The sequence below is a fragment of the Strongylocentrotus purpuratus genome, unplaced genomic scaffold (genome assembly GCF_000002235.5).
Source record: "Strongylocentrotus purpuratus isolate Spur 01 unplaced genomic scaffold, Spur_5.0 spur5_scaffold_12, whole genome shotgun sequence".
NCBI classification, from domain to species: Eukaryota; Metazoa; Echinodermata; class Echinoidea; order Camarodonta; family Strongylocentrotidae; genus Strongylocentrotus; species Strongylocentrotus purpuratus.
Genome location: NW_022145597.1, coordinates 17199889 through 17217029, shown reverse-complemented (window position 1 = coordinate 17217029; position 17141 = coordinate 17199889). Strand labels below are relative to the sequence as shown.

Genomic DNA, 17141 nt, shown 5'->3' with positions numbered 1-17141 from the left:
GACTGTCTTTATTTTAGCGTTGAGGATGTGTTGTTTTCTCAGCTGATTGGGTGCGCGACACAGAAACAGTCCAGGCAGAAGACTACATGTAGCTAAACCCTTGTTGCACCGAGTCTAGCGTGGGTAGACTGACGAGCAGCGGGAGGCTGAAATAGCAAAAAGGTATCTAGGCAAAGACTACATCAAGGAGGCTCTCCTCTTTACTTTCCCCTCTGGTCTGTAACCTACGGCCTTCTACCGGTTCCTCTCATCCATGATTGGTCCAGTCTCCCCTCCACCCCTCCCGCTTGAGATGAAGAAATCTTATACCAGGGCGGAGTATTACCTCGCATCATCATCGTTGGCATCAATACCGGACCTGAGGGGCTCCATTACACAAAAGGCGCTGGCTGGTTACCAATACCAATACCAGGCTCTCTCTCTCTCCCGCTCTGCTACCACTGGCAATGGCAGAAATCGCTCTGGTGTGTGGTACGTGACTTTGGGATTGGTGGAGCCTTCACTTTCTCTTTCTGCTTACTCATTATATGGGACTACAGTATTGTCGGAATAATCGAGTCTGGATCATATTCGTTCTTCTTTGTCTTAAAGGACCGCAATTTGGTTTCTATGGATTTAGCATCTTGGTGTTGTGTAGATCTATACTCCACGTACATGTAGGATATACCGGTACTTAGTGATGTTTTCATGAGCCTTGATTCTGGAATATATGGATTTATCTGCTTCTGTCTACTCCAAAAGGAAAATCGCAGCTCAGTGAACCGACCCCCTTTGTCTTTGTTGTTTTTCAGGCATCTAATCATACTTCATATTGTGTTGTCAATCTCATCCAGTGTATAAGTTCTTGCCATGGATGCCATATTGTACTTTGATCAATCTGTCTGTGTTTATAGTCTTTAAAAAAGTTTATTCCGAATTTTAGAAAGGATCCAAGAGCAATTGTGCATTAAGTTTTTTAATCCCACCTTCTCCAGCCCCTTCAGTGTCATTTGCACTGGTGTCACATACAATAGGGAAGTTCAGTTTCAGAATAAAATAGAAAATCTGTGATTGCCTTTTCATCCATTGACTTCCAAATTGTCATATCTCCCAAAGGCTTAATGCAGGAACGATCTGGTTCCAAATTAGCAAATGGATTAAGAGGGAACCTGCAGAAGCTGAAAGTGAATTACTGAGAAAACTTCTGCACTTTCCCCCCAAATCATCCTGTACCATTGATTGACATGCATCTGATGCTCCCATCACCTGTCAGTGGTAGTCGGATCGCATCTTAACCTCTCTGCATTCACACTGCAATGATTCATTGTTTTTCATTGTTTTTCATCGTTTTTCATCAGTTAGCCATACTGTTTTTGTATACTGGTAGCTGTACAAATTACGATTAATATTGATATTATCCTGGATGTAGTAATTGGGTTCTAGTTTGAACAACGCATTTACAAAGCTAGCTGTCGAGATGGGTGTTTTGAACAAAATCTTGATTCATCACCTACATACATGCACACGCAGCTACATTGTATACGGTTTTTGTACACAGTTTCTGTATACAGTCATAAATTTTGGTATAATCTTGAATTGCTTTCTAGTTTGACGTCGTATAATGTACAGAATATCAAAGAGCGAAACGCAGGTTTCAACATCGTTTCAAGCGTTTCGAACAAAAATTTGGTAAAGAGTCAGGGTCCCCTCCTCATGTTAACATCTTGCATATTGTATCGTACAAAAGCCATACATTTCGGTGGGGCTTATCATGAGCATATACACAGCCATCTAAGGCGAACATTTGTACACGTATGTCAACTAATCTCTTCATACTTTAAACTTCTATATTAAAGTGTTGTCTATTTATTCAATACTTCTGTAAACATTTATAGCCTACACCTCTTTTCAAATATGATAATTTTTTCTAGTAGTACACTTATTCCAAACTTCTATAAAGTGTATACGTCTCTTTTTCTATTTGATTATTCTTTGAATATATGCTTCTTCAACACTTCTGTACAATGTGGATGCCCCTTCCCCTAGTATAAGATGATTATTTATACATCACATTTCTTTATATGACGTTTCATTAAATACGTTTCTTTTTACAATTTTTTTTATAACTACCCTGTGGTCTGAACAGGGCCACAGGCTCTTGGTGCAATGATAGATGGTGGCCCATTATACCAAGATAATTAATCTCATCATCTCCTTGCATCTCGCCAATTCATACAGACAGGGTCGATAGATCAGGCGGGTTGATTGAGTGTTGCCAATTTGTGGAATGCTACAGGCGTGTAGTGGTATGCATCCATCTGCCATCTTATGACGGGTTATTGTCAATTTGATGGCTGTGTTGTACGCACTAATAGGACTCATAGCGGAAAGTGCCCATCAAAGAATATAGCCTTCAAAACAATTTATTTCTTTTCAGCAGAAACAGAGTCAGGTATCCTCATTGTTAATTAGTTTGTTCAGATCAGCTATGTACATGTGCATGCAGGCATAACTGTAATTGAAACGTCAAAAAGGGCATTTAAAGTAAATATTACAATAAATAGCTTTTGAAAAGTTAAAAAAAAATAAAAAATTGTTAAAAACTTGATGGCAAAGAAGGGGGGGGGGGGGGTATTAAACCAAACCTTCCAATATCCTAAAACCTGATCTTCCAGGAATCAACTACCAGTAGTAGAAGTACATTGTAGAAGTTAATTGTACTCATGCTAGTCTGACATGTTCAATCAATACCATGATCATTTATACCCTGTCACTGAAGAGATATCATTGTTGGGGATGACATAAGTGGAGTTGTTGAAGCTTTTTAAAAGCAGTCAGTCATAGTCCTTTGGGTCTCCTTCACATTTTTTCCCTCCAAGGTTCTTTCCCTCCCTCTGGTCTATTCACTCACTCACTCTACTTTGCTTTCTCTGCAATAAAGCAATACATGAGCATACATAAATTTAGCGCTGTCCAACCCTCTTTAATAGGGTAGAGTGAGAGAGTCCATCCATAGTACAACAAAATGATATTAATAATTGACCAATTCCAATGGTCAGGGATTTTCATTTGAAACATCCTCTCTTTTTGATTATACAAGAAAGTAGCCTCATACCAATTTGGAAAGTCAAGGGCAATACCTTCTATCTAATAAATCTAATTTGTCAAGTGGCCTACATTGTCATGTGATGATGAATTAAATTTTCTTTTCATTCAACGCCTAATAATTTAATGATTCAATTTTTACAGGTGCTAAATCGATTGGTCGGTCAGAATCTGACATAACCCCACATATGTATCCTGCCCAGACTGGTTGTTTTATCTCTCCCATGTGTTTCTTATCCAAATCTCAGAGATAACATTAATCTACATGTGCACTGAACCCCCTCTACCATGCCATTATCGGCTTAACTGTGTAACAGTTATCTGCATTTGATTGTTGATCTAGGACTCTCCTCAAGGCTGCGATGGCATTCAGGTGCATCAAAAAATAGCGTTCTGAAAAGTGTTCCAAAGTGCATACATAATCTGCTGTTTCAAATCACATCTTCAATCCAAATCTGTCTGATATTTTCCCTCTCCAAAACCATTTTACATTTTGAAATAGATAGGTATACATTAATTCGAACTATAATTTTACAGAAAGTGTTATAAAAAACAAATTTAAAAGTAAGATTTCAGCTTTAAGTATTGTTTGCTCAACATTTTGGTGGAGTTAGAATTTGTATGGTGCTGAACTGATGATTTAATAGAGCAGGGCAACTCTTTCCTTTTCACTTCCAAAACCAGGTACATTTATGGAGACATATATACATCTCCCCCAACACTGCAAGTAATTCTTTGAAGCCTATTCCCTACAACCAAGTCCCTGATTTGTAGTTGAATCCTGTTATTTATCTATTACTATGTGAACACAGCTGCAACACTGATGGAAACATTGTTTGATCCCCAGTGAGAACACATCGTCCTATCTATTGTACTGCAGAAAGATATAGGCCTATTTAAATACCCTGTAATACAGAGGGTGTTTCTACATTTGTCAAAGAGATCTGTCACTGACACTACTGCTTTACGGTATTCCTTACAGGAGGTGATGACCATGGCCGTGTTGTTGACCTGCAGAAATATTTACTGCTGGAGACTTTTACAGAGCTCTAGAACTGCTCCTGTGTCTTTACATCTTTTTACCTTGAATCTTTGGTTCTGATTTACTGGGTGATTTCAACAAAGCAGTGAATTGTAGGGGATCATCTTGGAAGGTTCTTGAGAAGGTTATTGCCCTTTTTGACAATATATGCAAGCCTTTGTGAAGTACTTGTAGTACTGCAGTGACCAGGATTTGCAAATAACACCTGCATATGTTACAGATATGTTTTCGTATCTCCACTTCTTTTACCCCTCACATGAATTGGTCTAGAAAATGTTCTTGAAAAGGTTATTGGCATCGCCTGTTTGATGTTACATAAGTCTTTGTCATGTATGTGTACAGTGACAGCAACCTGCGAAATACCTTCAGCGGAGGATTGTAGCAAATTTTTAGAACTGCTTCTGTGTCTCTACTCCACTTTCACCTTGAATTTTGTTCTGATCTATTAGGCGACTTTAACATACCAGGGATTTTGTTTAGAATGTCCTTCAAAGGGTTCTTGAAAAGGGTTATTGCCCTGTTTGATAATATGACACAAGTAAGCATTTGCAATGTACTGGTACTTTGACAGAGACCTGCAAGATACCTATACCGGTATGTACTTTACATTTAGCAAATCTTTAGAACTTTCTCAGTGTTTTCATTTCTTTGTTTCGATCCATCCTGTGATTCAAGAAGATATTTGGATTTGTGGATTATACGTGTTCGTGGTAGCAACAACATTCGGCTAAAGGTTAGTGTCGGAGATCCTCTGTCGTACTGACAAGAGCTTGTGATGCAGATGTTTTGGCAAATCTATAGAACTGTTTCTGTGTTTCTGCTTCATTTTTACCTTCATTGGACCTGATCAGGTAGTTGTTTTTCACAAACCTTATGGTTGGAGGACATTACAGTTTACACTATTCTGCTAGAGCCTTTTACTAAAGGTGTTCTACATGTAGCTCTGCAACATTTTCAGGAACCTGTGAAATATGTATATTTTCCACAAACCTTTAGAACTATTTCAGTATTTCCACCCTCATTCATCTAATTTCAAAAAGCAAATCTTGTGATTAGAGGACAGTTAAAAAATTATTCTGGTAAAGGTCATTGTCCTCTCAGCTCGGACATTCTTTGCAATCCTGTCAGGAGCCTGTGAAGTCCATACAAATGCAGATTTGAAAAACTGTAGATTTTGGCAGATCTTTGGAACTTTCTTAGCGTTTCCACTTCTGTCTTCATCTTGATTTGTTCCAATCCATCAGGTGATTCAAGAAAACCTTTTGATTGGAAGACACTTCGTGGTACTAACAACATCCTAGTAAAGGCCATTGTCCTCTCAGACATTCTTTGTAATACTGGCAGGAGCACTTGACATCCCTACAGCTGCAGATTTTGAAAAATATTTAGAGATCTTTTGGTGTTTCTGCTTCAGTTTCAATTTGATTCATTCTGATCAATCTGATGTATCATATGATTTAAACAAGCAACAATGCTCTGATAAGAATATTGTCCTGTTGGGTATTGTGATGCCTACAGAAACCTGCAAAAACATTAGAACCATAGATTTGGGCAATTCTTTAGAACTATCTCTGTGTTTCCGCTCATCATGATTTGTTCCACTTCATCAGCTGATTTTAACAAGCAAACCTTACAATCAAAGGATTATTTGGAACAGAGGTCCTTATAAAGGTTATTGTCCAGTTTGACAGGTCTTTGTAATACTGGCACAAGTGGTAGACTGGTAGTGATACCCAATCAAAACATTGATCGACACTAACTTGGAATGTAGGAAGGGAGGAGACGTTATTGATTTATATTGTTGAGTAAACAGTCATGTGTGAGAATATTGTAAGTTGGCCTCTTATTTGCTTAAATGTACATTGTAAAATGCTTTGTGCATTATTTGTAGAATAGTGCATGGTTCAATGACCTACATTTACATGTACAGGTGTAATCGGGAGAAGAGCAAGTAACTTTCTTGAGGATCATTCTATATTCTGTCTTGAGAACTTCATTTGCAGGTTTGTTGGCTCTTTTTGAAGATGTTATTTTATTGAGCTGCTGAAATAGGTTCTTCTAGAGGTAAAGGATTTATTAGAAAGTTTGCTATTTCAATTATCTTGTGACTTTTTCCAGTTGATGATCACTAGCCTTTTGTCGTCTTTTTGTGGGGCCAGAATGGCATTAGGTCTGTGTTAAAGTATATAAGAGTTAACACCCTTCTGGCCCTAAAATACGATATGTCTGATAGTGATGATTTATGTGAAGCTTCACAGGTTTTTATTGAGTTCACGGTGATCAATTGCATTGAACATATTATCAAAAGATCTTTCTTTGCAATTAATGTCAGCACAAATTTTTTATCCATCCTTCCCCGTTTGCATTTTGAATGAAAACATTTAATCAAAAGAGAAGGGAATTCAATGCCTTAGGCGGTAATGGAACACTGATTTCTATCTCCTTCGGGTCCAAAGTCTTCCTCATGTGACTTTTGTTTAATGTTTAGGATGATTGCTCAGACATTGTTAGAAAATGAAGTCAAATTTTCCTCTTGTTATACTTTCTGTGATTTTTCTGCAGATATCATTGACTGGATTTTCTTTCATGAAATTCAGAGGCACAACCAACCATGATCAATAATTGTATCGAATGTGATTCAAAATTTAAGGCTTCCTTAATCATAAACAAAGAAATCGTTTCTGTTAATGAATACAATTGAAAAAGCAAGGTGCTCTCAGCAGGGGCAGATTCAGGATTTTTTAAACAGGGGAGGGGTACTTTCCAGGATGAATATCTGAAGAAAAAGAAAAGGAAAGGGGGAAAAGAAAAGATTATTCGTCAGGTAATTTGGGTCAAGTATTTGGAAAGAGGGTCACATTTTTTTATTTTTTTGTTTTGTTGACACTGTAGATTTTGAAAGGGGCACATGCTGGTATAGTGCCCCCTAAATCTGCCAGTATAGTGCCCCCTAAATCTGCCAGTGGCATGTTTACGGAATCTCTCCTGACTTCCTCTTTATCCATTTTTTAGCAATGTTGTGTCAAACTTGCTAACAATAGTTCCGGCAAAGGAAGTTTTTCTGGTTTTGTGGTCTAGTCCTGCTTAGCTGTGTGATTTCTTTTCATTGGATGATTGTGGCCTAAGGATATGCGGAGCTGACCACATGGTGTTTCTGACTTTTCGATGTCAGATTCAATATTTCAGCCATTGGATTACACTAGCTAGCAATATCACAAAGGAGAACCGGTTGTAGGAATTTTGTCATTGGTACCAAGAGTCTATGTTTATACGCACACATGTACTGGTACATGTGTAGTCGTCCATGTACATCTGACAAGGAATATGTTTTTTTTTCTCAAAACAAGATCAACTTTGAATGCGATATGGAACTTTTCGGCTGTATTGACTAAGTGACTTATATCTATTGTGTAATAAGAAATTGGGAATATATACGTCACTGAATTTGCATAACTTGATGAGGTAATTGTGGTTGGTGCTTTACCACTTCGGAATGCCTTACGTTTTGTATTGAGTGGCCCAGCTAGGAGTGGCTTTCTTTAATTGCAGATCTGCTAATGCTGTTATTCTGGTTCATTTGACTACTAGAGATGAGGGATATTTTTTTTTACAGCGATTGTGATTTCTTGTCTAGGGCTTCAAACCAAAGGATCAGAGAGACAAAACAATTAAGCAAGAGCTTAACTACCAAAGGATCAACATAATTAAAAAGAGACTAGTCAGCATCAAGGACAATTTGACAACATTTTTGAGTTTTATTTGAGGAACAGACTTTGAACTCCCACTCCTAAAGCATCCCGCCGGGTGACAAAATACAAAATCTACACCAGTCGCGACATTCAGCCATGACTTTGCCATCGCGATAAAGAACTTCTTGAAAGTGTACATTTACGGAATCGGAGAACATCTCTCACTCAGCATGGATACGGCACGCTATACCTACAACAGCATCGGACGCACGCATGGCTATCCTATTTCAATGCGGTAAGTCATTGATGGGGTTTCGAATTATCACTTTCTACGAGGGAAGAAAATTGAGTTGTGTTACTCCAAAGTTAGTGGGGGAATTGGGTTTGTAAATGGGTTGTTTGCGGAGCAATTCTCTTGAGAATTATATGACACATTAGACATTAGAGGTCATGTTTGTTTGTTTGTTTTATTTATTCACCATGTAAAATAATTGTTTACAGATTATAAAATTCAGTGGGTTGCATCGAGAAATAATACATATTAGGAACAGTGCATAAACAAAAAATGTTTGAAGCGCAACGTCCCTGAAAGTGTCTGGTTTTTGAAGGTGTCATATTAAGTGTCATGTACTTTTACTTTTACAGAGTTTCTGTTGTTTATTATTGTTCCAATTCTTGATTTCGTTGATATCTAGACCCTACATGTCAAGTTAGAATGTTTTCCATGTATCAAATTCACCATCTTGTGTTTTTCCATGCATAGCGCGCATGTGTACAATACAACATCAAAAATATACTGTATCAGTTGCAGAGGAGAACTCGAAGATGTTTTGATATTATTCATATTATTATGATGTGGGTTTATATTAGCATCTCAACCTGGAGGCAAAATTGTAATGATAATAATGCTCTGGGTTTATTATGGCACTTTATGCATTGACAGTGTCTATTTGGAGATGCATGTACATGTATTTTCTTTCTTTAAAGGTAATACAACGTTTTGGTATGGGGTCATGAATTTGGTTCAAATTAACATATTGGAAGCATATGTGATCCTACAATATTCAGTAACCGTTGTCGCTGTTGAAATCGAGTCTAAAGTGATGAAAATGTAAATAATAAGCTGTTCATGTTGTATAGCTCCCTCTCAAGGTCAAGATATCAATTTAGCTATAAAATAATGTTTCTTGACTAGAATCGACCGATTGGCTATTCCCATTTGGAAATTAAATACCACAACTACATATTCTGAGATTTTCATGGTCACAGCTACCATTGTTTGGCTGTTGGCGCTATTTGAAATTTATCAAAATTTACCGGGAGCACCGGTAAATTTTTTAATTCAAATTTTCTCGAAAGCAGAGGTGTTTTAGGGGCTAAATTTTCTAGTGCTTATAATACATCCAGGGGCATCCAATTAATCCAAATATATACAAAATCACTATCCAGCCAATTTTCAAAATTTACCAAAACTTTGTATAACCTTTAAGGTCATCGGATTCAGGCTTGCCCTGCACACATTCTCCACTCCCAACCTTTGGATTGAGAATTTTGAATGAACCAATATACCAAGACACCTCCACAATATTTTAATTTTAATACAAAGGTTTATATATTTACACATTTCTTGACACTATCAAAACATTTCTATTTTTCTCAAAGCATTGCTAATTATCTATTGTTTCTGCTTTGATTGTACACATAGAGGCTTCTAGCATATGTGAGACATTGAAATAATCTAAGAGCAGAGAAGTTTTGGTTTTATTGTGTGTGTGTGTGTGTGTGTGTGTGTATGTTTTATTAGTAACATTTTGGTCTGTTTGGGCCACAAGTCTATCACTTGTCAGTCATTTTTGTTTTTAATTTAACACAGGGTAGACTTAATCTGGCTCTTAGCAGACCATTTCATCCTTTTCATGAATCCCAATGCCAACGCTAACTTAACCAAGAACAGATTTTGCAATGAATATTTTTTGTTAATTCTTTGTGACTGATGTGGGGAGCTCATTGTGTTTCACCAAAATTGAAAAGCATTCGGTACTTAAAGATGTCAACTTCAGAGTTCCTTTGAGAGCTCGGGAGTTGGACGAAAAATAGGTTGATCTATCTCTCTGCTTTAAATGCAAAGACCCACTTGACTTGTTCCTCCGAGCCCAGTCCTACTTTTCTAGATCCCCATCCCCCACGCTTCCATTAATAATTGCCTGTGCTCCTCATCGCAATATTGATTAAACGATGCTCCCTTTTTTTACATGGAGATATCGGTGTCATAATTTATGTTCCGTCCCGAGCCCCGCGCTTCTCCGAGCTAGAGTGTCGGTCAAGGCCTTTTAGGGAACTATATCAATAATCCGCCCAAGACATGCGGCGGGCCTTTCTCCATTTCCCAGTTGTTCAATCAGCGTGCTATTTAAAGACAGTTCATTGACTCGCCTGTGTTACTACGCTCAATTAGTGACGATGTATATGGATGAGACCGAAGCGATCCCCCAGTCGATCGTTCAATAGTGCATAAATATTATCTGCCAAGCTCTCATCATGTGTGAGCTACATACAGTGAAGGCCTTCATGTTCATGTCGCCATGTGAGGAAGACGTGAAGTCCCAAAGATGTAAAAGGAAATATGGTTCATTTTCGTGTATCATGGTAGTCTTGTTCTTAGAATCTCTGGAGATAAACTACAATATGTTTCCTCTCCACTATGTTTTGTCTCCTGAAAGCCAAAAAGGTGTTTTAATTTGCTCATACTTTGTTGGAATAAAGTAATTAAACATACATCTTATGATGTAGGAAGGCTTTAATTTTCTGGCTTAGTTGCAGCAGATGATAATTTTACTATTTTACTATGATAATTTTAAATTTAGTGTAAGCAAAATGATAAGATGAAAAAAATACCCCCCCCCCCAAGAAAAAAATCAACCTAAAATGTGCCAGGATCTGCGCGCCACCCATGAACCTCTCACCCATTAATGCTATATAGCTCAGTATATATACACCTGTCCCTAAACCATGGACCTACTACGAAGTAGGTCCATGCTTAAACCCACACCAGCTGAGAAAGAAATACAGCGCAGACGTGCCTGCATGCACTCTCACTCTTTATAATATACCACCAATTCCAAAACAAACTCTGTTCTCTTCTCCCAGTACCGGGGGGGGGGGGGGGGGGGGGGGGGGGGGGGGGGTATCCAGTCCTTTGAATCAAGATGGGCGCACTACACAAGAGCTTATATGCTAATGCCTGCAGTTCAGCACAGGGGTGCACCTTCAAACAAATGCTGAATATCACTGTTTTACTATCGGGCCATACAAATTGTTTTTTTTTTTTTAATTTTAAGAATGTGCTTGCAATTATAAATGATTCCCTTATTTATAATACAACCAATGATATTCTTTTTGGTAGGATATTTATCAGGAAGGGCAAATTAACCCCTTCCCCCCCCCCACCCCCGCCTGTTCTTCATATATGCTAGTTCTCAGTGCCCCACTCACTGTCGACACACCTGCCCTCTCCCAGATGTTGTGCCGAATACAAATTCTTGTGATTGCGCCATCAAGAGATATTGGCTCGCTCGCATGCCTCATTAAAGGTGGAGTGCTCTTGAAATGTTCTGCTGATCCATAACAAACGATAGATCTATACGGAAGGGTGATATTTGCCATCAGTTTATTGCCGAATCCCTCGCCTTACGATCGAGAGTCTTTATTCTAGCCTTTCCGATCCTGCCCCAATTCACAGTACATTTATGGACCTAAGATACAGAGAGATTTGCAGTGAGGAAAAGCTAGCCCTTTTCTTTACATCCAGTGCATTGAAGAAAAAAATGCCTGATAAAAAAAAGTATTTTATGGGTTGGATGCCAGATCATTCAAGTCATGTGCATCAAATAGGATCTACATAAATCTGAATTACTCATAATATTTTTCATTTTCATTTTTCATTTTTTATATTACATAAATACAAATATTACCCTTGTAAAATTAGAATGCATACTCACAATGTATACCGTAGTTAATATGCAAAATATTTGTATGGAAGAGCTTGTTTTAAAATAAGGTCCAATGTGATGTAGAAGCTCAGCCTGTAGGCCTGAACAGTCCAATTTTCCACTCTGACATGGAAATACTTTGCAGAAAACATATTATTCAGACTAAATATTCTCTTTTTCACATTTACAAGAAAAAATATTAACAAAATATGATTTTTTGTTTGTTTTGTTCTGAGATTGTATTAAGAGCTTTTCTGGAACTTTTTAAAATTTTAAACCACTCTCTGTCCTTGATTTTTAGTAGTCAAATCACTTTTTATAATATAAATATTAATTATATCATTTCAAAGGAGATTTGCTTTTACAGTCCATCAATTACTTTTTTCTCCTTTCTTAGTAAATGTTACACAGGCTTCCTATGCCTGCGCCGGTTCAATTAATTAAGATTAGTAAACACGGAGATCCATTAAAATACATAAGTCTGAAACATATATTTTGTGCCAATGATAATTCCAAAGAGGTATTTATTAATATTCAGTGTCAAAGGTACACCGATAATAAATTCCCAGTGTGACAACTGGCATTTCGATTTCAAACAAACAATTCTTACAAAAACAGCTACATGCAAAGCTTTACAATATGTTGTACAGGTATACAACAAATGATAGAAAAGGAGCAAAGTAAACTACACTGTACATTAGAAAAAACATCAAAGAATAGAAGAAAAGAATAGACGTTCATATAAAGTACAATTGATAAAACACGAGTCGTTCGTCAATAAGCACTAAATACATCGATCAGGCGGAGAGCGTTGCCTGAACAACGACAGCAGTCCCAACTCTTGTCCCGAGGGAAATGGAAGTGGAACCATGGTGGAACCATGGTGGAACTCTGTTAAGAAACAAAATCAAGGCAGGTCTTAAAAAGCTGCGACATAGTAACTTCTGGGGGAAGTTACATCACACGTCTATCTGCCTTGAAGTCTAAACTTGCTCTCCTACTTAATCAATAATAATTCTTCTTTATATGGAACACAGTAATTCAACAAGAGTATTTATCGTCTTACAAGTAGTTATTGGGCTATCACTAAACTATCTAATCAAAAGTATTTTACAATGACTGAAATATCTATAAATAGGTCTGGCTTGTGGAAAGTGGTATCTTAATTCATACACAGTCACAACCATCTTGTATCAAAAGTTAAGGGACAAACACATGAAAATATAATACAATGGGTTTTCCAACACAAGGAGAATCACACTAAACAGTATCGTACAATTCATTCAAATTGCATGAGGATCTTATGATTTCTCTATAATTTACTAGAATAAAACATGAATATACTTTTAGGAAGGTGAGTGTTCGCTTACCTGTTAAGAAACAAAATCAAGGCAGGTCTTAAAAAGCTGCGACATAGTAACTTCTGGGGGAAGTTACATCACACGTCTATCTGCCTTGAAGTCTAAACTTGCTCTCAACGAGAAAGCCAATCTTTCTTCCAAACCAGGCAAACAACCCCACTATTCCCTATCCCCAAGACAAAGGGGTACCAGTAAGTGTATCCACTGGTCATTCATGATTTATGTACTCTACGAATAAAGGAAGTGGTCTGGGTTTAAGACATAAACAAGGCCTATAGAATAGGGGTCTTTTTGTTCCCATCTCTTTGTTTCACCAGTAGCATATACCAGAGAGGTGATCTTAATAGAAACATAGTTTAAAGGTACACTTTAAATAGGGGTTCAACAATTTAAAGTAATATAAGCTTACTCAAAAATAACAAATAGGTTTACTCAAAAAATAGAATATACCTTAATAAACAGGGTCTGACATAAATATGGATTGTGATCTATAAATTCTTTATACATTTCCAGTGATTTGATTTACCTTAAGTAATATCGTTGATTTTAATACTGTGTGAATGTTTATTTGCTTTAGACAGTTAACCAGTACTGTACTTTTTATTGATTTTAATGAACAGTAATGGACAAAAGTACGGGTGAATCTATTCTCCCATTTTGAGGATTCCTCCACATTTTTCTGATATAAATAGTGCTAACCACCTGCTTTTCATGTTTTGCTAAAGGCTGTATTGACATAGCATTTTGTTCTAATTTCAAACGATTTACAACTTCACGTCACGAATATCAAAAGACCTTTGTCTACATGCTAACATCTAGGTTATATACCACTTGTTAGCCACGCCACATTTGTGCCACCTTTCAGACACCTCTGACTAAAAGCTGAGTGTCACCTTTAATCCTAGACGCTCCGTGCATTATTGACTAAATTTCATTTTTACGCCGGAGAGGTGAAGGGAAATAAACGGTGCAGATGTTGCGTGAGGTTTCACCACGGTACCGCGACACGTCTACGTGCCCCACCGAGACCGTGGCTTATTCATGGATGCGCATAAAGGTGATGGAAAATAATTGTTCGAACAGCAAGGAATGCAATTTGATCTATGTGAGACTGTCCTAATTTTAAAGGGAATGATTGAATGATTGCTGTATGTTTTTTTACAAGGGTATGATGTTAAGCTCCAATAAGCCCTCTGTGTATTTAATGAATAAAAATTGCAGTGTACTTTTTTTGAAAGCCTGCCTATTTCTACCTGTATATCAAATGGTACAGTGTGATTTGAATGAAAATATTGGATAAGAATTATGTCCACTTTATTAGAGCATTTTGAATGCAAGTATCTGGAGTACAAAACAATTGGTGATATATCACTCCTAATTCCCCTACACTTCATAGGGAGTCATAATTGAATCATTGGAGTTGAAACAGGTTGTTGCCATTTTCATTAATTAGAATATCGGTATGCTCTGATGTAACAAATATCTCTCTATATTTATTAAATGTGTATTTAATTGAATCAGATTCATGGTAAGGCTTTGTAAATTGTAGAAATTAGTATGAACATGATGTCTATCTAAGACGCTAGTTCATTAATAACATTGATTTGTTGATCTATTGTTTCAAGGACTAAGGATAGATAAATGTTTGATTAGCTCTACTGTATGTATTTAGGATTTATTTATTATATTAAGAATTGTAACTGTTTCTTAAACACTTATTTTTTCTCAAAACAATCGAACATGTTTTGCAAATATTATCTTCTGCATTGTCCCCATTTGAAATCACAAAGTTTGAATCCATTCGCTTGTTATTCTGAATTCTATAGATATGTAGGAGGAGATATCTAGAGATATTTGAGAGGGAGAGAGAGAGAGAGAGGATGTGATAGAGGGTGTGGAAGAGAGAGAGAAAGAGTGGGAGAGAGAGAGAGGGGGTGTGGAAGAGAGAGAAAGAGAGGGTGTGGAAGAGAGAGAGAAAGAGGGGGGAGAGGGGGGGTATGGAAGAGAGAGAGAGAGAGAGAGAGAGAGGGGGAGAGAGAGAGAGAGAGAGGGGGGAGAGAGAGAGAGAGAGAGAGAGAGAAGAGGGCAAGAGATGAGCAGAGAGACAAGAGACAGAGGGGTAAGAGACCGGAAGAAAGAAAGAGAGTAAGAGAGAGAGACAGACAGACAGATAATGATCATCGTCTTATATGATTGAGATAGATAGGATAGATAGATAGGGATTGAAATTCAAGCTCAGCGATCATCTTTCTGAACTGCCCCTATATTGCAATTGCAAATTTGATTTGATCGATTTTCTTTTCATTCAGAGGGAGCCAGGAGAGAGATATATTGATATAAAATGTGATTAGATGTTGATGGATGGTAGGAATTGACATTCAGAGTTTTCAGACATAGAAAATCAAGGTATGATCTGCACTAGCTGTACCAATTTCAATGACAAATTATAATTTGATTTGCTTTTCATTCATATATACGGGTAAATATATATATATATATATATATATATATATATATATGTATGGAGAGAGAGAGAGAGAGAGATAGATAGAGCATATCAATTCCTTTCATAGCAAAAGCGCTCCTCACAATTTCTGTAAATTTGGCAGTTTAACGCTACGCGTACCGCCTTGACCGGACTGTGCGGTATCTGTGCAGTTCTGTGTGTAGAGAGGTCGGGCTGTATTCATTATTTCTTGGGGGTGCATAAATTGCTCTAATTATACGTACGCGTGTAATGCGCAAGTTTATTGTGACGGCACTAAACCCATCCCACTCATTGTTCCCCTATTTTCATAATGGTACTGACCCAATGAAATGTAGTGCAGTGCGCTGGTACGCGCTGCGCTGCGTGTGTACATGTACTGTACTTATGCATGTTCAGTTATATGTGTATGCATAACATTACGTACATGCATACAGGGCTAGCTGGCACAAAACCCTGGGTCGGGCTTCTAAAATGGGACATGAAGCATGATTTGACATGAAAATTGACGGAGCTAAAAATGAATCAATCAAAATGAAATTTATATGTATGAAAAGCTTACGTATCATATGTCATTGTCTGTGATTGAGGATTTACAAATTTGACGCAAAACGCGTTGCTGCAAAGTTAAAGATTGGTTTATTGAATGGCAATCGAGCACAGTGCGACCTATCCTTGACATTGTGTATGAGAGAGTTTTTTTTTTTAAATGGATTGTAAAGTTCAACGTCAAAGTGACGGAGGTTTTTTTTCAAGTAAGGGCATGGTTTTACATGGAATGTAAAGGAAATGTTTCCTTCTTCTCATATCTCGATTGAGGATATTATTCTCAATTTCGATTTTTAATGGTAAAGAAAAGTGTAAAAAGATGTCGAGAATTTTACCATATGTCATGTAATATAAAATGCGCGCGGGTCGGTTGATCTCCCAAAAGGAGCGCGAAGGAATTGATATGAGAGAGAGAGGGAGGGAGAGAGAGAGAGAGAGAGAGAGAGAGAGAGAGAGGGAGAGAGAGAGAGAGAGAGAGACAGACAGACAGAAATGATATTGATACATGTAGAGTGTGTAGTGTAAGCCCAAATAATATTCTTCTTTACACTGCCCCTTTATTTATTTTATTAATTGACATAAAAGGGAGGGAGTGAGAGACAGAAACAGAAAGAGAGACAGAGAGAGAAAGAGACAAAGAGAGAAAGAGAGAAGAAGAGAGAGAGAGAGAGATAATGATCATCGGTGTCATTTAATATGATTTGACGGATGGCAGGGATTGACATTGGAAGCCCTCTGAATCAACTGCAGCGACAAAAAATCCACCTGTAGATCAATGAAAGGCCAGATCAATAAAAGGATAAACCTGATTGATGATGATGTTATCTTTTGACAGGTCCGTTTATAATTGGCCGCATAAAAGTCCATGAATGGTACTTAATTCGCCATTCGGTTCAAGCCGCAATATTTTGCATACATACGTTTTTAGGGACGCTAGCTGTT

General features: G+C 37.4%; 1 protein-coding gene and 1 long non-coding RNA gene across 2 annotated transcripts in view; one reads left to right on the top strand and one right to left on the bottom strand.

Moving 5' to 3' along the window:
* The first annotated feature begins 7084 nt into the window (after positions 1-7084).
* Positions 7085-17141, top strand: part of LOC763427 (LHFPL tetraspan subfamily member 6 protein) — a 47045-nt gene continuing 36988 nt past the window's right edge. Inside the window, exon 1 of the mRNA XM_030981952.1 lies at positions 7085-8110. Coding sequence (XP_030837812.1) covers positions 8046-8110 — 65 coding nt within the window. The 5' untranslated portion in view covers positions 7085-8045. The remainder of the gene's footprint in view (positions 8111-17141) is intronic.
* Positions 12298-13637, bottom strand: LOC115922664. Its single transcript, XR_004063541.1, has 2 exons — positions 13175-13637; positions 12298-12695 (listed from the first exon to the last, which is right to left on the bottom strand). It is a non-coding gene; the product is annotated as an uncharacterized LOC115922664 (long non-coding RNA).